General features: G+C 35.8%; 5 protein-coding genes across 6 annotated transcripts; 3 read left to right on the forward strand and 2 right to left on the reverse strand.

The window, feature by feature from the left end:
- Positions 1 to 68: 68 nt before the first annotated feature.
- Positions 69 to 3845, reverse strand: LOC104726851 (delta-1-pyrroline-5-carboxylate dehydrogenase 12A1, mitochondrial). Its single transcript, XM_010445799.3, has 16 exons — positions 3564 to 3845; positions 3159 to 3238; positions 2952 to 3055; positions 2796 to 2863; positions 2626 to 2683; positions 2392 to 2505; positions 2182 to 2265; positions 1995 to 2099; positions 1805 to 1918; positions 1580 to 1711; positions 1408 to 1497; positions 1195 to 1284; positions 896 to 1108; positions 697 to 807; positions 540 to 619; positions 69 to 458 (listed from the first exon to the last, which is right to left on the reverse strand). The coding sequence occupies exons 1-16, from the start codon at positions 3650 to 3652 to the stop codon at positions 320 to 322; spliced, it is 1671 nt and encodes a 556-aa protein (XP_010444101.1). The 5' UTR covers positions 3653 to 3845; the 3' UTR covers positions 69 to 319.
- Positions 3846 to 4193: 348 nt separating this feature from the next.
- On the forward strand, positions 4194 to 6020 carry LOC104726852 (ubiquitin-conjugating enzyme E2 3). The gene is made up of 6 exons (XM_010445800.3): positions 4194 to 4636; positions 5066 to 5205; positions 5314 to 5339; positions 5422 to 5511; positions 5593 to 5681; positions 5767 to 6020. The coding sequence occupies exons 2-6, from the start codon at positions 5081 to 5083 to the stop codon at positions 5887 to 5889; spliced, it is 453 nt and encodes a 150-aa protein (XP_010444102.1). The 5' UTR covers positions 4194 to 4636; positions 5066 to 5080; the 3' UTR covers positions 5890 to 6020.
- LOC104726853 (uncharacterized) lies at positions 5983 to 9130 on the reverse strand. Of its 2 annotated transcripts, XM_087473591.1 has the most exons (8): positions 8803 to 9130; positions 8296 to 8331; positions 8098 to 8174; positions 7877 to 7985; positions 7330 to 7711; positions 6591 to 7242; positions 6420 to 6475; positions 5983 to 6337 (listed from the first exon to the last, which is right to left on the reverse strand). In XM_087473591.1, the coding sequence occupies exons 3-8, from the start codon at positions 8138 to 8140 to the stop codon at positions 6302 to 6304; spliced, it is 1278 nt and encodes a 425-aa protein (XP_087329717.1). In that variant the 5' UTR covers positions 8141 to 8174; positions 8296 to 8331; positions 8803 to 9130; the 3' UTR covers positions 5983 to 6301. The 2 variants fall into 2 exon arrangements, with proteins under 2 accessions (XP_087329717.1, XP_010444104.1); XM_010445802.3 differs by lacking the exon at positions 8296 to 8331 and having other exon boundaries at positions 8775 to 9025.
- Positions 9131 to 11718: 2588 nt separating this feature from the next.
- On the forward strand, positions 11719 to 14030 carry LOC104726854 (U-box domain-containing protein 41). Its single transcript, XM_010445803.3, has one exon. The coding sequence runs from the start codon at positions 12119 to 12121 to the stop codon at positions 13796 to 13798; it is 1680 nt and encodes a 559-aa protein (XP_010444105.1). The 5' UTR covers positions 11719 to 12118; the 3' UTR covers positions 13799 to 14030.
- Positions 14031 to 16018: 1988 nt separating this feature from the next.
- On the forward strand, positions 16019 to 19243 carry LOC104726856 (calmodulin-binding protein 60 A). Its single transcript, XM_087473590.1, has 7 exons — positions 16019 to 16521; positions 17047 to 17125; positions 17205 to 17257; positions 17334 to 17818; positions 17917 to 18077; positions 18235 to 18441; positions 18534 to 19243. Exons 1-7 carry the CDS (start codon positions 16439 to 16441, stop codon positions 18996 to 18998), a joined length of 1533 nt encoding a protein of 510 aa, XP_087329716.1. The 5' UTR covers positions 16019 to 16438; the 3' UTR covers positions 18999 to 19243.
- The last annotated feature ends 1412 nt before the right edge of the window (positions 19244 to 20655 follow it).

Consider the following 20655-nt stretch of genomic DNA (forward strand, 5'->3'; position numbering starts at 1 on the left):
AATCTTAGTTTTCTTTTCACTCTTGTTTCAAAATCATTTGTATCATTGTCTATCTTGCTGACTTGAGCTGAACAAAAATAAATATTATATAACCAGAGATTCTGGAGGACTTATAATAGTTCCTCTTGAGTTTCACAATAGATATCTCTCTGTCTTAATCCCTCAACCCCTTGACTAAGTCAACCCCGTTGAAAACTTCATGTTTCAATCTCTTATTCCCTCCCACTGAAACTACTAGTAGAGATAACTACAAAACTCATTTTTATTCGAAGCAACAGCAAACTACGGGATTACTTTATTATTAGTGGATACACCACTCCTAAGTAGATGGAGGAAGTTCCCAACCATGTGGAACTGGACCATAGTCATAGATGACCTCTCTGTGGCATGACCAGACCAGCTTTATCGCCTCAGGTGTCCCTATCCCGGCCCCTCTCGGGTCCCCCGCAGGTCCGAACCTGTTTTTGTGTAATAAATTAGCTTTTCCCCATACAAAAAGAAAGATTTGTTCAATTTTGGATTGTTTATATTTCTCTTACCAGTGATTCTGAGGAGCTCCAGTTGTTCTTCCTCTGAGTCCAGCGTATGTAGTCCCATTCACCGAGTTTCCTATTACTTCCTGCACAAATTTGTTACATCAATATCGAAGGAAAAGGGAAGAAGAGATTGATTGATGATGATGGTGAAAGGATTTGCCTGAAGAAAGATGGGATCGTTTGAAACAACAGCTGCAGTTAAATGAGCGTGCATCCTCTCCAAAGCTTCCAACACTAGAGGAAGTTGATCCTTTTTGTATTCCGTTACAATCTGGATATCAGATACAGAAACAGTGCTACGTATATTAGTTAGGAAACACAGATCATTCAGATAAAGCAAATGATATACGTGGTTTAACCTGAAACGGTCCAAAGATTTCTTTGGTGACGAGTTCGTAGGTTTGACTATCCTTCAAGATTTCTTCAATGGGAACATAAACTGCAGTGGGCTCCAAAGCGCCATAGACTGAGGGAATCGAATGATTCTTCAATTCCTTGCCACCAAAGAGTAGCTTTGAGCCAGGAATCTGAAGCAGATTCTCCATGTGCTCCAACATGGCCTCAGTTGTAAACTTGAAACAAAAATGAAAGAATAAGCTTTAATGATACAATCTCATCAGAAAAATTATAACAGATGGAAAAAAATTATGAAACTTACTGTGAGGACAGGACCAATGGTTAAGTCTTCCAGTTTGCGTCTTTCCGCTAGTTCTTTTAATTTGGAAACAAGAGGTGTTTTTGACCAGTTCTGCTCAGATTTTTTTCAAAAAAAAACAGAAAACACAATGAAAACAAAAAAAGACAGAAGAAACTGGAAGTAATCAAAATGATCCAAAGGTAGTTTCAGCATAAAATTTAGGATCAAACCAACCTCGTGAACAAAAAGCATAGACTGTGCAGAACACTTCTGTCCACTGCAGGCATATGCATCTTGATCACATTGCCATGCAACGTAATCAACCTGACATTAGAGACCGAAACAAGGGTTATAATTACATCTAAAGAGACTTGTGGAAATATAAGGGAAGGTTATAATAAGAAACCTCCTGAACATCTGGTCCTAAGACTTTCCAGTCAAATCCAGCATCTTCCAATCTGATCCGACCCTTAAGGTCAAGTGCCAACTTTTCGGCTACTCTAGAACTACCAGTGAAGAGGGTCATCCGTGGATTCGCCTAAAAAAAAGTTACAAATAGACAAGACACTAAATTAGCTCAACTAAATAACCTGTGGAGACAGTAGACTTGTGTGACTTCCTGACCAAATACCTCTAGTAATATCTTGTTCATTGTCTTCCCATCAGAATTTATAAAGTCCACATCTTCTGCAGGCAAACCACAATAATGGAGCAGACGCATCATTTGCTCCATTACAATGCTTACCTATCCAAATTAACATTATATTATTTCAAACCAATACAATTAGGAAGACAATATCAATGTGAAGAATAGTTAATACCTTGCTGTCCACTTTAAGGAGAGGTTTGTTACCCATGTATAATGCCCCCATCAACTGAAGTAGTGGAATCTCAAGCGGAAAATTAAAGGGTGTAACAATCGTGACCTGCGTCAAAAATCTATGATTTCAAAACAAAGCACAAAACATAGTTGTCACCAATTACAAACATCTAGGAAGAATGCCTTACAGGACCATAAGGCCAACGGTAACCATGACTTTGCTGACCAAGATGATTTCCAGGGATTGCAAAAGACCGTGCTAGGAACCGCACCTGATAAAAAGAAAGTGTGGGAAATCATTAAACAAACATTCTAAAGTTGCAACTTCGAAAAGATAAGCATCTTTGAGCAAAAAAAAGTTATGCCCAACGTAAAAAACGGTGAAGAGATTAATGTACCTGATCACCGCAAAAGTTCTCTAAAAATTTCCGTGTGACAAAGACTTCTCCAGCAGCTTGCTGGTAACTCTTTGGAGCAACCCTTTGAATTAACCTCGCAAAGAAATCAGCTACCTAATAGTGTATACATACACGCATAAGATAACAAACGACCAGTAGCTCAGTGTGCGTGTTATTTGGGAAACCTAAGTTTTGAATTCAATACTCGAGATTCTACAAAAAAGTATGTGTTACCTTAGGTAAGGCAAGCATATGAGCTGCCTTTGTCGAGACGTCTCCATACAAAAGGTATCTGTATAAAACATGACAACATAAGTTTAGTATCTTCATATGTAGAACAAACTGAGAAATAACACAAGAAGAAGAAATGGATAAAATTCATCAAATTCCAAGCAAAACCATACCTCTCTGGGGATTTGAAAGGGTTATGGAGACCATGCTTCGGGCACTGGGATAAGCTGTCCACAAATGGCTACAACATAGAACAGAGGAGAGGTCAAAGTTAGAATTGAGACGGATACCATTTCAGAGTACGAATAACGGCTTTGATAGGCTCGAACCTGAGTTCCTGTTTCATCCACTTCAGCAACTTTAATGAAAGGTTCTCCATTTAGAGGATCTAAAAGCGTGTTATGATTAGAAGATCCAATCCACTTTCCCTGCACTATAAAACATAACAGGAAAGTAAAAAAGCTCAGAGACTCCACAACAGCACTTTAGAGATAAGTGCCACATTCAAAAATTCAATCTGAGGATTAAACACACACCAAAGCTCTGTACTTCAGCAGGATGAGCACCAGATAGCTCCTCCGCATCAACGGTAGCAAAAGGTATGGAATGGTTCAATCTGCAAAAACAAAAAGTCAAAATGAACAAACACTCCTTCAAAATGGATCACATTCAGACATCAATTTGGTAATCAGAAAGAGAAATTTCGAAAACAAACCATTTCAACATCTAATAAACTAAAACTTTCTTCAGTCTCATAGACACTTGCAGATGCGGCAACTCGATCATCCAAATCTTAGATTTTTAAAACACCAACTTGCTTAAAGTTTTTGTCTTTTATATATAACTCAATTAATTTATGCAAAAACATGCAATCCCAAAAGGTGAAGAACAATATTAAATAAAAAAAAATGGCGAGATGAAGAAAAGAAAAGATTAGAAACCTGGAGAGAGTCAAAGAAGCAAGGGAGGTGGAAGATTTGTGAGAGAGAGACGAAGCTCTGAGTGCTCGACTCGCCAAAACTCTATACATTGCGTAAGATCCAGAAGAGACGGAGAAAAGATGAACAAATCAGACAATGGCGTGAGATCGGTGATAAAAATGGTGAATTCTTCGAAGTGATGAGTGTTGGCTTATAAGAGGAGCAATTTTTTGTGTTTCCCCTGATTGACGAGAGAGAGAGAGAGAGAGATTAGATAAATGATTTTTTTAGATATTTACATATATTTAGCCTTAATTTTATGTTTATATATTTTTAAACCCATAATTTTTTAATTCCATTTACAAACCCTGATGACTCATGAGGATTAATTAAGCATAGTAAATTCTTTTCAAGACTTATAGGATAAGATTTAATTAAAGAATTAAAGGGAAACTAATCATGAAATTAGTAAAAAGATAAGAGATTGAAGATGTTATTCTTTACTTTTTACTCTTTCAAATTTAAATTGGGAAAAAAAATCAATAGTTTTTATTTAGTGATCTTGAACATATAAAAATTCAGGGGTCAAAAAAGGGAATTTGAAAAGATAAACACAAATGTAAAAGATAATTAAAAATTTAATATTCTAATAAGAATGGTGAGAGCTTGCTGAATAATGCTGAGTCACGTCCGCTTAGGCCAATTGAGTCATTGACGTATACGTTTGTCTTTACGCTAACCGACAAATAATTTTCCTCAAAATAACATTAAAATTTTATTAAATACATAAAAATCTTTCATTTTTTTCATTTTTGGAAATAAATATATCTTTTATTTATTTTTCTTTCTCCCTTAATTTCTTCTGTTTTATATGTTCATTCTCTTATTTTTTTGGTGAAGAAGAAAAAAAATCTCAACTTTGATTCTCTCTCTCTCTCTCTCTCTCTCTCTCTCTTTCTTCTCTACTTTAGCTATTCTCCACTCATATCATCTCTTTCGCTCTCTCTTCATTGATCCAAAGGTTTTGAGTATTTGATAAACCCTAATTCCTGGTGTTGCGGTTTCACCTGCTCGATTGATTCTTCAATTCAAATGTTAGCTTTTTTTTGTTTCGTTTGATTCTTGTCATCGGAAGATGGAATCTTTTCATGCATGAATGTAGAATCTGATATACGAATGCTCGATTATGCTATCCCTGAATCAGACTTTATTTGCTCGTTAGAATATTCAAGCCTCAAGCTTTTTTGTTTACAAGTTTGGGGTTATTCTTGTTTCCTTTGGTTGAAATTTTCTTTGACCTTTGGGGGTTTTAGTGGTTGTTGACGCTGAAGGTCTTTAGGTTATAGAAATGTTGATATTGGTTTCTGCTTCTACTTCTCTAGGGATTCAAAAAAAGTTGAAACTTTTAGTCATGAATTAAGTCCTTCTTTGTTCATGTGAAAGGCTTTTACTCTTTACCATATACTTACTTGTGAGAAGAGTTCAGAGGAGCTAATTTTAAATCTTTCGTATTTTTGATGCAGTTTAAGGTTGCAACAATGACAAGTCCAGCGAGAAAGAGACTAATGTGGGACTTCAAGAGACTGCAGAAAGATCCTCCTGTGGGAATAAGTGGAGCTCCTCTGGATAATAATATCATGCATTGGAATGCTGTCATCTTTGGGTACTACATCTTCTTTGTTTATGTGTTTCTGTATCTTTGTTTTGTCTTCTATATATGCTTCAAATCCTTGTCTGCGTATACTACTGATTAACTTCATTGACTTTGCAGGCCTGATGACACTCCATGGGATGGAGGTAACATCTTTCAATACGTCAGGCCAACATATATTAGTTTATAACTGATAGCTAAGACTACTCATTCTGTTGTGTTTATCAGGTACTTTCAAGATGACCCTTCAGTTCACCGAGGATTACCCGAACAAACCCCCAATTGTTCGGTTTGTTTCACGGATGTTTCATCCAAACAGTAAGCTCAAGCATTCAATTAACAAACAAAGACCATATACGAATTTCCACTTTGATATTTGATACTCGAACTTTGGTGCAGTTTATGCAGATGGAAGCATTTGCTTGGATATCTTACAAAACCAATGGAGCCCTATCTATGACGTTGCTGCGGTACTCACATCAATTCAGGTTTTGACTTCTGAATTCTCCTTTTCTCATCTTTTGCATTGTGAGGGTCGTTGCATAAACTAACCAAGACCTTTTATTTACACAGTCTTTGCTTTGTGACCCGAACCCTGATTCACCAGCGAACGCAGAGGCTGCAAGGTTGTTCAGTGATAATGTACGAGAATATAACAGGAAAGTAAGAGAGATCGTGGAGTTGAGCTATGTGTAATATATGATTTAGTTTGTTGTACTGACTATTTGAGTAATTGGAGCTTGAGTAGTAGCAGTTATCTTCCTAAGACTTTTGTGCTCTGTAACCTGATTTTTATCCAAAATATATATAGATATGATAACTATGAATCATCTTTTGCCTAAAAACAAAACGATGAATCATCAATGTTTCACAGATAACAGTAGAAAGAAGACATCAACTGAAGAAACATTGAAATAAAACTTAACACACTTACAAAGCAAGCAAATAAAATATACTATTTGTTTTGTCTTTCAAACCAAACTTTAAAAAACAAACTTGAAAAAGCTGTTTAATTTAACTATGTACTTTGAACAAATCATTCAAACCAAAAGAAAAAAAGAGTGATTGAGATATGTTGAAGAAATAGAAATGCCTCTATGTTCTTCATTTAAACCTGGATTTCTTCTCCTGCACCAACATTAACCTGCAAAGAGAAAGCTTGTGTTAATCTCTTTAGGTACAGAAACGATTCAATCCTGTGAACTAACCAAAGTCTTTATACTCACAGTGTTTTCCTTGTTCTCCATTTTCTTCTTTTGCTTCAGAGATGTAACTTCACCACCTACACAAAATAACAGTAACACAACAATCAGCAACAAAATTTATTGCAATCACTGATCTTGGAGAAAGATCGTTTAAACGCTTTTCAAGGATATTGTATGACTTTTCTTTTTTACCTTCTTTAGCTGTAGATTTCTTAGTTGACTTCTTTATCTCTTCTCGAACTTTCTTAGTCCTGGGTTTAGTGACCTTTTCAGACTTCTTCTGAGATTTATCATCCTTGCTTATTGGAACTGTTCTTGAATTAGCAGAGTTGGTTGCTAATGATTTCTTTGTCCTCGCGGGCTCGTTGATCTTAGGAACAGTCTCCTTTCTTGCACGTTTCTTGTCTACAGGTTGAACAACAGTCACGACTGGAACACCATCTTGTGATGAACGAGACCCTTCTTCCAATTCCTGAACAACCTCTTGATTCACATTGATTTCGTCCAAAGAACTTCTAATGCTCTCTTGTGGGATAGTTTCCGAGGCCTCTTCATCCTTGGATGTTTCTGTAACAGCTGAATCCTTCAAAGCATCATCCTTCGTGACCTCTGATGTGATGTTTGAATTACCAGGAGTGGAGAGTGAACTCTGGACATCATTATCATTGTTCAGAGACGCAGCTGTTTCCTCAGCTACAACAGAACTGGTCTCAGAGACCTGAATCTGCTTGGATTCTTCTGAGATATTATACAGTTCAGATAGTTCCTTCATACCATCAGCAAGCCCATCCATGTTATTGCGACGAGCGTACGATTTCAGCTCTTCTCTCATCTTGTCAAGTGGCTAGATTCCAAAAACACAAATCCCAGTGAGTTAAACTAAAACAAACAATAAAAACTTTATTCCAAAATCAAAGCTTTCATTGTTTACCTCACACCCAGCATGAAGAGCAAGTTTAAAGAAACCAAGAGAGATTGAGTGTTTAGCCACTGATTCAGCAAGCTTGATATGAGTCAGCCAATAAGTAGAGGAAGACAAATCTTCAGGCTTCCTCCGAGTCACTGACGATCTCAGATTACTAGAGACAGGTGTTGTCTCATTGAAGATCCTGGAAACAATGCCTGATCTCTTTGGCTTGGTTTCCGAAAGAGAAGTGACGCTGCTGCTCACTGATCTAACAGAAGAATTGCTTGTGGACTTGTTAGGAATCGAAAGTCTTCTTGGTGGTAGCTTGGTTCGATCAACAACACTCTTCTTCCCAGACAAATCAAGAACTGTAGTACTCTGACTAACAGCAGAAGCAACCCTTCCCCTGAGATTCATCAAACCACACATCTATATACTATTACTTACTTCAAAATTTACAGAAACCACAATTGCGAAACTCAAACAAGACAATTTGTTCCTATAAATCAATAGATCAGATCTAGAATCGTTTATTGCATCAATCAAAATGTGACTTATGTGACAATAATACCTTCTGGGTACTGAAGAAGCAGAGAAATCAGGAACAGGAGGCTTCCCCCCTTCCTTGGATCTAAGAGCCGATCTAAGAGGATACCTTAGCTTCGAGTTGATTGAGTTACCTAATAAGAAGTTTTTGATTGAGATTAGAATCAAAACGGAGAAATATACGAAAACTGAAACGGGAAAAGTGGTAATCACTAATCAGAGAGATCAAACAAGAAGATATGTTACCAGAAGCAGCAGAGCTCATGCTTTTCTCCATTGATTTCTCCATTGATTAACTTAGAAACCTGTTTTACGTTTTTGGTCTTTTGGTTTTGGAGTGGAAAAAAAAAAAAAAAAAAAGAAACTGAAGATCTCAATTTGAAAAAAAAATGTGAGTGCGGAGAAATCTCTGACTTATAACAAAAAACCATAAAAAGAACAGACCTCGCGGATGATGACCCCTATACTATTATGATATTTCTCTTCTAGCCTCATTATTTCAAATTAAACCAATTCCGACCCTTTTTAACTGTGGCAATAACGGTAATTGATGCTTGATTTCCGGTTGAATTGATTAAACAAAGAAATTCGAATCTGTAAAATATTTTATACTAGACGAGGACCCGCACGATATGCAGGTTTGAAATTTTATATATTAAATTAAATTTAATAAAAATATATTAAAATTTGTTGTACGTTATTTATAAATTTTATTTTTGCTATAATACACTGATTTATATCAATTTACAAATCTTTTATGTATGTTATACTTTATGTTACAAATATATTTTTTATCACCACCTAGAAAATGTCTATATGAACACATTAATCCAACTATTTTACTTTTACTTATGCATATTTTTTTAATTACAAAAATTTGGCTCAAAAAATATTTCGAATAAAAAATATATTACATAATATACTAATCAATGATGAATCATCAGTCATCACAATAATGCATGACCACCATGGAAAAAACCTTGGCTCTACCCTCATCCTTTATGGAGAGAACTTTGCGTTCAACCTTCTCCACTACGGAGAAAACCTTGGCTCCGCTTTCCTCTCTTGGAGAGATAATCTTGCGTCCAACCTCCTCCACCTTCCTCTATTGGAGAGATAACCTTGTGTCCAACCTTCTACACCATAAAGAGAACCTCGGTTTTGTCCTTCTCCTGTGTGGAGAGAACATATTCACGTCTTTTTGCTATCTCTAAATGGCTTGCTCCAACAACCAACGAAAGTGAAAACTTTTTTCTAATGTCACAAATTTTTTGATAATAACTAATGCTATATTTCATAATGTATTTGTGTAAATGTCTTTGACACACCATGATGTAGCCTCTGTCTCTGTAACGCCCCAACCGCCACTATGCTTAGTGAGCCCATGTCCACTCTCAATCCATAGGCCCAGCTTCCTAAGTAGACTCTACATTTATTCATGGCCTATGGACCCACCCATATTTGATGGTCGGTTTGTTACGTTTGGGAGGCTTTAAAAACTTCAACATATATTAATTAATCTTCTTTTTTTTTTTTGTGCAAATTAATCTTCAAAATAATATACTAATCAATGAAGTAGCCTTTAAATACAATATTAGGAAAATAATACACATATATTAATCTTTTTTTTTGTCAACATATTAATTTTACCTATTCCCAACTGAAAAAGAAGAAAGTAAGAGAAAATTTTGGTTTAAAAAAATAAGAAAAATTTATCTTCACATTTAAAATTTTTTCCCAATTAAACAAATTGAAAGCTGTATTTTTGAATAAATTATTTAAATATGAGACGATCTATGTTTATATAAGTGAGTATTTACAAAATTTAGAATTAATAATTAACTGTATAATTTCCTTAATCCTTTTTCCTATTTTTTTTTGTAGAATTAATAACTTAAAATTAAAAATAAGTAAATCATATTATAATTTCGAATTTTATGAAATAGATATATAAATCTCCTTATAATTATTTTTAAAAACTTTAGACTTTTTTTTATAAATTCTGTAATTTTGATAATTATCTATTTACATTATTAATAATTTTTAAACAAAATATTTTGTTTTGGTGCAATCAAATTCCACCTATTAAATTTAACTTAAATTCTGTAATTTTTGATAATTATCTATTTATATTATTAATAATTTTTAAACAAAATATTTTGTTTTGTTGTAATCAAATTTCTCCTATTAAATTTAACTTTTACACATGTTAGAATTTTAGATTAATAACTTGACACATGTCAAAATCTTATTAATGGCTAACTTTCAAAACCCAACTTTATATAATAAGATATTCACTTCTTATTAATTTTAGAACAGTGTTAAAAGGTAAAAACATTAGTATGGGGTTAAAAAATAAAGAATTGTAAAGTAGAAGGATTCATCGTAACCTAAATTTCTGTTGCAGTTTTTTGCCTTGAGAGCGGGAAAGTCTCTTTTGAGTTATGGGGGAGTGATGATAGAGAGAGAGACTCAATGTGAACCGTCAGATTTGGGATCTAAGGGACCTCTTTTTCCCAAACGCTCCGTTGTGTGTGGGGTCTTCTTTTTTTGTTTTGTTTCGTTTCTGTGTAGTTTATTTTTCGAAATTTCAAAATTCAAATAACGCGCCGTTGAATGGATTAACTGTTTGTTTTAACGGTTAAGATTGTGGGGCTTTTTTATAATGTATTCTCAAAACTGGGCTTAGTTTGGGCTTGATCCCATATAGTGTCAGACCCAAGCCTATTTTGGTGTCTGCTTCGTTTTCAGTCATTGGTGATATCGATCGGCCACAGTAAGCAGCAATAGTCATTCTAGAAAATCTAATTAACACATGTTTAGACACAATTGAATTGATCCCATGGGCCATGGTTAGAAGAAGAAAATGGCAATTGGCAATCGACAGATAAGATCAAAGATCTAATGTTTTCGTTATATTAATGTTAGACTACGTACCACGGTTTTGTGGGTGTTTGGAAGACGACCATACGATCGCATAGCTCCATTTTTTACGCCGAGGGGGAAAAAAGGAAATGAACATGACAACCTTATGAATTGAGAAAGAGGTTGACGTTTGGCGAGTTTTAAACGTCATGTCATGTAAATGGATGATCTTGACCATATCAAAACGAAGAAGGATGTCAATAAACTACACATTTATATATTCTTTGCTCCTTTTGTTGTTAGTTGTTACTACCAAAATCATCTACTTAAAATAAATTATAAACAATGGTGTTCCACTTGATGAACCTAAAAATATAATTTCATCAATAGTCAATATTTAAAATGGTGATATAAGAAACCATCCCAGTTGTTCTAAATTGTCTTTGTACACATGTAATTAAATTCAAAGGGTTGGCTAAACAAAAGACATTCAAAGCAGACCAAAACATATCTTAGTGCATTACTGCATTACCAAAAAAAAAAAAAAAAAAAAAACATATCTTAAGTGGATGTCATGTTCTTGGCTTTTTTTTTTTTTTATCTAATCGATACTGTCGCTCAATTCCGACTTTATCTCACTAGAAACAATATAAGTATCTGTTTTCACTTATCACTAGTATTAAAGAACAATTATCAAGAATATTTTATATTTTTAAATATTTTCTTGTTTTCTGAGTATGTAACACACGCCTTACCCGTCTGTCACCGGTAATTATCATATGGTGTGTGCATTGCTCAGACCTTGATAAACTTAAGATTCAAAAAACCTATTCGGAGGGGTATTAAACTTTGACTTTTAAGGATTTTGTATGATTTTGATATTTTAGAATTTTGGAATATTTGAAAGTGATTTTAGAAGATTTGATTATATATAGAGTATTTATATTAAAAAAGAAAGAATATGAAATTTGATTATATGAGATTTTATTCCATGGAGTCTCTGTAATTTCTTGATAATGTAGTTAAAATTAAATCGTAGACTATTTATTATGGTGATTATCAGGTGTCCATCATCACCTTTACAATATTAATTATCAAAAAGTAAACCAAGACAAAAATGTCGAAAAAGTCAGAGTTGTTACCATCAACGTTACCAATTCCGTATTGCTGTTTATAACCTCCCTTGATTCAGGTTATATATTAAAACAAAACTAAAATATCAACTTGATTAGGATTTCCGGTTTAACCAAACTTAATTTGGTTCCGGTTTAATCATCAAAAAACCCCTTTTGGACTGGATCAAAGACTGAAACATTTCGAGCTTTTCTAGCTCGTAGCAGCTTCATCTCCATCTTCTTCTTCTTACTCCTCTCAAAAAAAAAACCTAATCTTTTTTTCTCCGATGGGTGGAAACAAACAGAGATGGTTCTCTTTCCACCAAAGATCCTCTTCAGCCACAGCTACAACTTTACCACAGCACAAACACGACGAGACTCCACCGGAGTTTCTCTGTCCAATCACCGGGTTCCTCATGTCGGACCCCGTCGTCGTCTCCTCAGGTCAAACCTTCGAGCGTCTCTCCGTTCAAGTCTGTCGTAACTTAGGGTATATACCGGATCTTTTAGACGGTACCCGACCCGATTTCTCCACCGTCATCCCCAATCTCGCCATGAAATCCACCATTTTCAGCTGGTGTGACCGGAAAAAAATCGACCACCCTCGTCCTCCTGATTCCGCTTACGTCGAAGGCGTCGTTCGTGCCCGAATCGATAAAGATCCGAACCCGAACCCGAGTCCGAAGGCGTCGTCGGAGCCTGAGACTCTCCCTCCTGTTGAAGAAAATTCACCATCTGGTTCGGATTACGACGCTGTGATGGAAGCGATTCGAGCTCGATCCAAGAGCTCAATGTCACCGACGACGTCTCTCGAGTCGGTTACGATCGGTCAGAGTCCGTCGTACCACCCGGTTCGAGCCGTTAGTATGTTCTCTTCTTCTTCAACTACTTCTTCTTCCTCTGGAGTCTTCGCTGGAGGTGACAGTCCATTTCGAAACGCTATCTCTTTCTCTTCCTCCGATCACTCTTCCTCTCCGATGTCGCCGGAAGAGGAAGAGATCTTCAACAAATTGAGAGGTGTCGACATTTTCGACCACGAGCAAGGTTTGATTCTTCTTAGGAAGATGACGAGATCTAGCGAGGATCTTAGGGTTTCGCTTTGTACAGATCGGATTCTCTCGTTTCTCCGGTCACTGCTTGTTTCGCGGTACAATCTCGTACAGACTAACGCCGCAGCGTCTTTGGTTAATCTCTCGCTTGAGAAACAGAACAAAGTGAAGATCGTACGGTCAGGATTTGTTCCTTTGTTGATCGATGTTTTGAAATCGGGAACGACGGAGGCGCAGGAACATGTTGCCGGAGCTTTGTTTAGTTTGGCGCTTGAAGATGAGAATAAGATGGTGATCGGAGTTCTCGGTGCGGTTGAGCCGCTTCTTCACGCGCTTCGTTCTTCTGAGAGCGAGAGAGCTCGTCAAGATGCAGCGCTTGCGCTCTATCATTTGTCGTTGATTCCGAGCAACAGAACCAGGCTGGTTAGAGCTGGTGCGGTGCCGACTCTGCTTTCGATGGTTAGATCCGGTGATTCGACTAGCCGGATTTTGTTAGTGCTGTGTAACCTTGCTGCTTGTCCAGACGGAAAAGGCGCGATGTTGGATGGTAACGCGGTGGCTATTTTGGTAGGGAGGCTTAGAGAAGTCGGAGGTGGTGATTCCGAGGCGGCGCGTGAGAATTGCGTGGCGGTTCTGTTGACGTTGTGTCAAGGGAATTTGAGGTTTAGGGGATTGGCGAGCGAGGCGGGAGCGGAGAAAGTGTTGATGGAAGTGGAAGAGAACGGGAACGGACGTGTGAAGGAGAAGGCGGCGAAGATTTTGCAGGCGATGAGAGGAGGAGGAGGCGGGAGAGAGAGTGAGTTTGGGGAAAACGCGGAGGCGCGTGAGTGGAACCGTATGCTTGAAGCGACTGGGCTAAGTCGGAATCAGTTTCAGGGAGGGCAAAATGGGGGTTTTGCTTGCTCCTCCCAGTTCTAGCTTTCTGTTTTTTTTAATCGTTTTTTGGGTATCTCTTTGGTACTTTACCTTTTATGGTAAAATGTTATCATATTTTGCCTTTTTTGTTTGATATAATTTTAATATGGGTGTAAATTATTAATTTTGTGTGAATTGTAATTTGTGATTATTTGTTTTTTTTTCTTTTCCAATCAAATGACAAAAGTGAAATGTCCATTTGTGTTTGTAAAGAAATGTCTAATGTTTTTTTTTATCTGATTGTCTCCTCTCTTTTTCTTTTCCTTTGATGATCATAAAACGTTATCTTTTTATTTTTTTTTTGCTTTGATGTTTGATATAAATGGGTGTGTACAATATTTAATTTTGAGTGGAGTATGTATGAGAGATAATGTGACGATTTTGTTTGTAAAGAGATGTCTAATTTTTTTTATTCATTTCAGTTATATGTGCTTGATTTATTTCAGTTAAAATCAATTTGTAAATTAAAGAGATGCGTACATGAGAGAGAGGAGGGACACAATCAAACTTAGAGACAACAAGCGTACGTGTGATGGAGAATTAAGAAAGGAGAAGTGGGAGGAGTTTAAGCATTTGGTCAAAGTCCAGTTCGTGTGAAGATGTCAGAGCGACAACATAACTCTGAATTATTCTACAGAACATTCCGTCTGCTACCCATGAGATCCAATAACAAAATTTAGTTTAACCAATCCTGATTTATTGACAGCAAGAGGCATGCAAAATACTAATATTTGTTAAAAAAAAAGATCACTGTTGAATTTTGGTGTGTCCTAATACATAGTGAATATATTTCTTAAAAATATTATAGTTGAATATATAAGGTCGGATTTGAATAGATCCTCGGTCCTGCGCAGTTCAAGATTTGGTCTAGTAGGATATAAATTTATGATGGTTAAACGATGTTTTGATTCATGGGAGGAAGCATGTTGAGCAACCAACTCCAGCAACTAACCTCATCACTTGGCAGGATAAGCAAGTTCCGAATAAACTCTTAGTCATTCAAAGAAAAATTGATAGATTGTACGAAGCAAGCTTGATTTGCAAATAAAGGTTGAAAATTTATGTATCTTTAATCTCTAGAAACTTTCAGCAATTTTTAATGTAACCAAACATTATTTTTTCTTAAATTAATTTAACATTGTATTAAAAAAAAAAAAATTACGATACCTAGCTAGTTAACTAGTACCACACCCACACTGTATGTACAGTGTACAATGAATGTCATTGAAGTCTGTGCTTACAAAATGTGATTCAGGTGTTTGTGAACGGCTGATACGCAACTATGTTTTTAAAATATGTTTAGTGGAGGGTGGGTTGTGATTGTCTTGTCCCTAGACTGCATTCTTTCAATATAAAATAGAACTTAGACAAACTCATTTTCTTTTTCTCATCCTCCGAATCACGCGTCTATGTTTATGATTATGGTTGGAAGTGAGAATGGATAGGTCAGCATTATTGTTGAACATGTATGATTGGTGTTGAAGAAGCGTTTATGTGTATATCAGTATATGACAAAGGATTCACCGACGCTTTCTACATGATTTATCAGTAGATAAAACTTAAAAACTGCGTTTAAAACATAGACTTCTTCAAAACTGAAAAAACATTTTCATATCTGCTAGTTGGCACAGATTTGAATAATTGATCAAAACATTAAAATGTTTTATTTTGTTTGTCGACCCACTTGAAAGAACAATCCTAGCTAGGACAAGACCTTATGGCTGGGGGCAGATGTTAATGTTATCCTCCAATAGAGTTGTTTTGTTGACCTAGCTACTTGATTCACATCCATGTGAGAATAAGAACAAGGATGAATTATGGATGATTGCTGTTTCCGCATGCTTGATCATTTGGTCCAGCAGCCCTCATAATTCTTCCAAAAAAAAAAAGAAAAGAACAAAATCCTCGTTTTAATCCATAATTCGAATGAACAGAAACCAAAAATCTTCGAGGATAAAATCATAATAGCTTTTTTTTTTTTTTTCATAATACCCTTCTTCTACGACCTACGTAATACTGTACGTACAGGCTTCTTAGTAAATAGTAATTGTCTAACATAGAGACATAGGCTGCTAACAGTTCAGAACATAGAAATTTGATGAGAATGCACTTATTAATCCGAGAATTAGGAGGACTTAAAAACGATGATTAGATAAAAGAGATTGGTCAAAACATATTTTACTCTTTCTTTGTTTTGGTTTAAGTTAGTAAATAAGTACACAGTAGTTACGAAATAATAAATTTAAGGGATCCTCGTCACTGACGCGGTTTCAATGGGTCCCACACACCCAACACTGAGAAAGAAAGCTTCACAACACACCATTCTTCTCCGTGGTTCTGTCTCTATCTGCTTCTTACCACCAAAGAATTTGCAAAATCCCTTCTTTTTTTTTTTCTTTTTTTTTTTGTTTGTTCAACTCCGTGCGACAAAGCTTTTGTTTGGTCTTTCTCGTTTTAGGAGATCAGATTCAACTTTCACGATAATTCCGTTACTCTCTTTGGGTATCTTTATATATCTCTTTCCCGGAAATTTCGGTTATTTTTGTTTGTACAAAAATACACACAAAACGGAAACACAGAAAAGGTTCTGTAAATGGTTGAAATTCTCTGGGGATTTCAACGGCTCTTGTGGGTATACGAAAGATGTCGCAGAAGAGAGAGTTTGAAGACGGGAAACCTCGAGTCGAAGGCGGCTCATCAGATGATAAGCGTAGAAGATTCAAAAGGTATTATCTTGTTTCAGTTTCTAGGGTTTATTAATGATCATGTTGTAGTAGGTGGAATCAATTAAACAATAAGCATATCAGTTTTCTTCGAATTCAATCAATTGGGTTTATTTATCTGCTTATAAGGATGAATCATAGTCTAAAAAAGTTGTCATCTTTCTATTGAAACAAGTAGAGTGAAGTGATTAGAATACGAGTTAGATTTTAGAGGAGACTAGTTGATCATCGTGTTCTTGGCTTGGAAGCTATAAGAAGGTTTTGGTTTTGTCTGTATATAAAGAGTAGGTACTTTTGAGATGATGTATCGGATTGAAACTCATGAGTACTCATACTAGTTACTACTAGCATCTATGACATCGTGAAATCACCGTAGTTGTCAGTGGAGGTCCTTGATAAATAGCTTTGTTTTTCCCAGTCACTTGCTTTTGACAAAGAAACAATGCTTATTGTAAAGTTAGACTTTCTGAATTGGTTTCTTAGTGTTAATGAGAATTCTCACATATGACTTTTGGATCCAAATTTTAGTGTGGTTCAGGAGGTGATGAGGTTGCAAACTGTCAAACATTTTCTCGAACCTGTTCTCGAGCCTTTGATTCGTAAAGTGGTACGTATCCTGTACTTTTTGTCTTCGGATTGCGTGTTTTATATTAGCTATTTATTTATGAATGTATCCCTTGGAACAGGTCAAAGAAGAAGTTGAACTGGCTCTTGGAAAGCACCTAGCAGGCTTCAAGTGGTAAACTGCTTTTCAAGATAAATATTATATTTTTTCAGACTTCTCTCTGGTATGAATATTTTCTTCCCATGTTCAGGATTTGTGAGCAAGAGATTCATCCTTTGGAATCAAGGAACTTACAGCTTAAGTTCTTGAACAATCTATCGCTTCCTGTGTTTACTTCAGCTCGAGTAGAAGGAGATGAAGGCCAAGCTATAAGAGTTGGACTAATCGATCCTTCAACTGGAGAAATTGTCTCTTCTGGTCCCGCATCATCTGCAAAGCTCGAGTTTTTTGTTGTAGAGGGTTATTTTGACAAAGATAGTGACTGGACAGCTGAGGATATCAGGAATAACATTGTAAGAGAGAGAGCAGGAAAGAAACCTCTACTCAGTGGGAATGTATTTGCTCTTCTTAACGATGGCATCGGTGTTATGGATGAAATTTCATTTACAGATAACTCTAGCTGGACTAGGAGCAGGAAGTTCAGACTTGGGGTACGGATGGTGGATCAGTTTGATTTTGTCAAAATTAGAGAGGCGGTAACAGAGTCCTTTGTCGTAAGAGATCATCGAGGAGAGTGTAAGTATGGCTTGTTATGTATAGTTTATACTCTCTCACATTATGTATCATTGAACCAATTTTGAAGTATCTTATGCCTCTTTGTCTCTCATTTGTAGTGTACAGAAAGCATCATCCTCCTTCTCTATTCGATGAAGTATGGAGATTGGAAAAGATAGGGAAAGATGGAGCATTTCACAAACGACTTCATTGGTCAGATATAAACACTGTCAAGGACTTCCTCACACATTTCCATTTAAACTCTTCAAAACTCCGGCAAGTAAGATTCGTCTTCCTTTGTGGTTAAGTACCTAAGGCTTCTATCTGTGCTTATATTGTTTTGTGTACTTGAATCTTTTGTTTGGTCAGTGATAGTTTCTAATCTCTCCAGGCGGTGTAAGGTTGTTTATAAATAAAGATGATTGATGTTCTTGCAGATTCTTGGTACGGGCATGTCTTCAAAGATGTGGGAAATTACTTTGGAACATGCTCGATCATGTGTTCTGGATAGTAGCGTCCATGTGTACCAAGCTCCTGGATTTCAGAAGAAAACCGCTGTTGTCTTCAATGTCGTAGCTCAAGTGCTTGGACTGCTCGTGGATTTTCAGTATATTCCTGCTGAAAAGCTATCTGAGATTGAAAAGGCACTGTTCCTCTCTTTCTCTCTACAGATTTGACTTGATTTCTCGTCTGTATACTAGTGTCAGGTCTTCATAATTGGTGTTTTCTGATTCAGGCTCAAGCGGAGGAGATGGTAACTGTTGCATTGAGTCACCTACATGAAGTAAGGTCGTATGATGATGAGATATCGATGATGAGGAACTTTCTCAATGTCCCTGCTTCACAAACCGGTGTCGGGATTGATTATTCCGGTCTGAGTTTGACCAGTTTGGACGGCTACGGTTTTGTGTCAAATCAGCGCAACACAGCAGAATGTAGTGGCCAGTTCAGTGATGATGTTGACATGGAAGTGATTCCACAAGGTTTATATGAAGACTACGACAATCTCTGGAGTTGCTCTCAGATTCTAGGCTTAGAAGAACCGCAATCTGACTTGCAGAGTGCGGTTGACGAGTTCATTTCACAGAACAATGCTGCTTCAGTCGGTAAGGCTCACAGCAGAAGATGGACAAAGCTGTTCAGTGTCACGAAATGGCTCTCTGTTTTCAAGAACGTTACAGTTAGGAAAAATCTGAAATGAGTTAGTAGTTACACACGATAATAAAAACGACTCGCCCTGGACAGATTCATGTATATAATATACTCGAGGGAAGCTTGTGATACTCGGGGTTTCTGATAATCCAGAGGCGTTCAAAAGTGTTTTCTTTATTTCTTTCTTTTTCTTACATTTGTTATCTCCATCTTTTGTGTTAAAGATGTGAATATGATTTTGGACAGCTTCATTTTTGTTGAAAGCTTACATAAACACAGGTCTTTTAGAGTCTCTCTGATGTGACTTGTGAGTGAGTGTAATCCGGTTCGGTGCAGCCTACCACTATTTAGGGCCTTTCTTTGGGCCTAATTCGGTTCAAACCGGTGTAGACCGGGTCTCAAACCGAAATCTGATTTGACACCCTTTAAAATTCAATCTTAATGCGAGTCAACAAGAACATATCCACCACTGACCACACGTTTTTCACAAACCATGCAAGTTAAATTTAATGGCTACTTAATAAAAACAAGAACAAAGAGCTATCAAGCTCCTTATTTGATAATATTGGTTCACCAAAGATGTAATAGAAAATGTCTAGAATATTAGTTGAACCACCTTGGGGGAACGTATAGCAAAGAAGTCCAACAAATGAAATTACTTTTGCTTGATTTGCACATATTGATGCCTGAAAGCTACAATTCATGTTTTGTAAATTATCTACATTTGTACTCATTAAAAATATTGTTTCATTTTTAGTTCAATATTTCTAATTTTAAGTACTATTAGTTGTACTAATATATTTTCAAAGAATGATATATATATATATTATCAGCATTACCGTAATGTTTTGAAATCCTTGATTATTTTTTGAAAAATATAAATGTTAGATTTGTTTATCCAATTCCAACAAATAATAGAGGTTTCTAAAACTAATAATTTAGGAAGACAAAGCGTGATATTTCTTATACCAACATCATGACATTTAGAAAATATAAAAATGTGCTAAGAAAACTAGTGGTTAATTTACCCCTTCAATGTTGTATATTACCTACATTTGTATTCATAGTTTGATGTATTGTCAAAACTCTATCAATTTATATGATATTGATAGGAATGTGATTGGTGCTTGTGGTTTATCTTGAACCAAAATTCTCAAATTGAGTTCAAAATCCTGAATATATAAGATTATTATTATTATTATTATTATTATTATTATTATTATTATTATTATTATTATTATTATTATTATTAATATTATTAATATTATTATTATTATTATTATTATTATTATTATTATTATTATTATTATTATTATTATTATTATTATTATTTTGGATATATTCTATGATATACTTTTGTAATTATATATATATATATATATATTATTGTATGTCTTGATGATGACTACATATTGATTGATGCTCTTTTTATTAACACCACCTTTAATAGGACTGCAACATGACAAGACAATATATATAGGTGCCTATCGGTCAGAGGAATGTATAAAAAAGATAATATGTAAGTTTAAATCTAGTTGAATCAAGTGATTATCTATCCTTCTTTTCTCTCGAGGAAGTGTTCGTCCTAGCCATCAACCAAGAGCTTTTCTCAGATGGCAGGCGATGGGGCTTCCACAGCACTATCATCGGTTCCAGTTTCTTCTCGTTTTAGTTTGTTTTTCTAGCTTTGTCAATTTTCAGCTTTG

This window comes from Camelina sativa, chromosome 11 (genome assembly GCF_030686135.1).
Source record: "Camelina sativa cultivar CO46 ecotype springtype chromosome 11, ASM3068613v1".
Classification (NCBI taxonomy): Eukaryota; Viridiplantae; Streptophyta; class Magnoliopsida; order Brassicales; family Brassicaceae; genus Camelina; species Camelina sativa.

Excerpts from the sequence above, each read along its gene's own strand:
- LOC104726851 (XM_010445799.3), bottom strand. The coding sequence starts at position 3,652 with ATGTATAGAGTTTTGGCGAGTCGAGCACTCAGAGCTTCGTCTCTCTCT. Across the intron at positions 3,239-3,563 it reads GCTTCTTTGACTCTCTCCAG|ATTGAACCATTCCATACCTT; the intron begins GTTTCTAATCTT and ends TTGTTTTTGCAG. Across the intron at positions 2,100-2,181 it reads ACCGTTGGCCTTATGGTCCT|GTCACGATTGTTACACCCTT; the intron begins GTAAGGCATTCT and ends TTTTTGACGCAG.
- LOC104726852 (XM_010445800.3), top strand. The coding sequence starts at position 5,081 with ATGACAAGTCCAGCGAGAAAGAGACTAATGTGGGACTTCAAGAGACTG. Across the intron at positions 5,340-5,421 it reads TGACACTCCATGGGATGGAG|GTACTTTCAAGATGACCCTT; the intron begins GTAACATCTTTC and ends TGTGTTTATCAG. Across the intron at positions 5,682-5,766 it reads CGGTACTCACATCAATTCAG|TCTTTGCTTTGTGACCCGAA; the intron begins GTTTTGACTTCT and ends TTATTTACACAG.
- LOC104726853 (XM_087473591.1), bottom strand. The coding sequence starts at position 8,140 with ATGGAGAAATCAATGGAGAAAAGCATGAGCTCTGCTGCTTCTG. Across the intron at positions 7,712-7,876 it reads GCTTCTTCAGTACCCAGAAG|GGGAAGGGTTGCTTCTGCTG; the intron begins GTATTATTGTCA and ends GATGAATCTCAG. Across the intron at positions 7,243-7,329 it reads CTCTTCATGCTGGGTGTGAG|CCACTTGACAAGATGAGAGA; the intron begins GTAAACAATGAA and ends TTTGGAATCTAG.
- LOC104726854 (XM_010445803.3), top strand. The coding sequence starts at position 12,119 with ATGGGTGGAAACAAACAGAGATGGTTCTCTTTCCACCAAAGATCCTCT.
- LOC104726856 (XM_087473590.1), top strand. The coding sequence starts at position 16,439 with ATGTCGCAGAAGAGAGAGTTTGAAGACGGGAAACCTCGAGTCGAAGGC. Across the intron at positions 17,258-17,333 it reads CACCTAGCAGGCTTCAAGTG|GATTTGTGAGCAAGAGATTC; the intron begins GTAAACTGCTTT and ends TCCCATGTTCAG. Across the intron at positions 18,442-18,533 it reads AGCTATCTGAGATTGAAAAG|GCTCAAGCGGAGGAGATGGT; the intron begins GCACTGTTCCTC and ends TTTCTGATTCAG.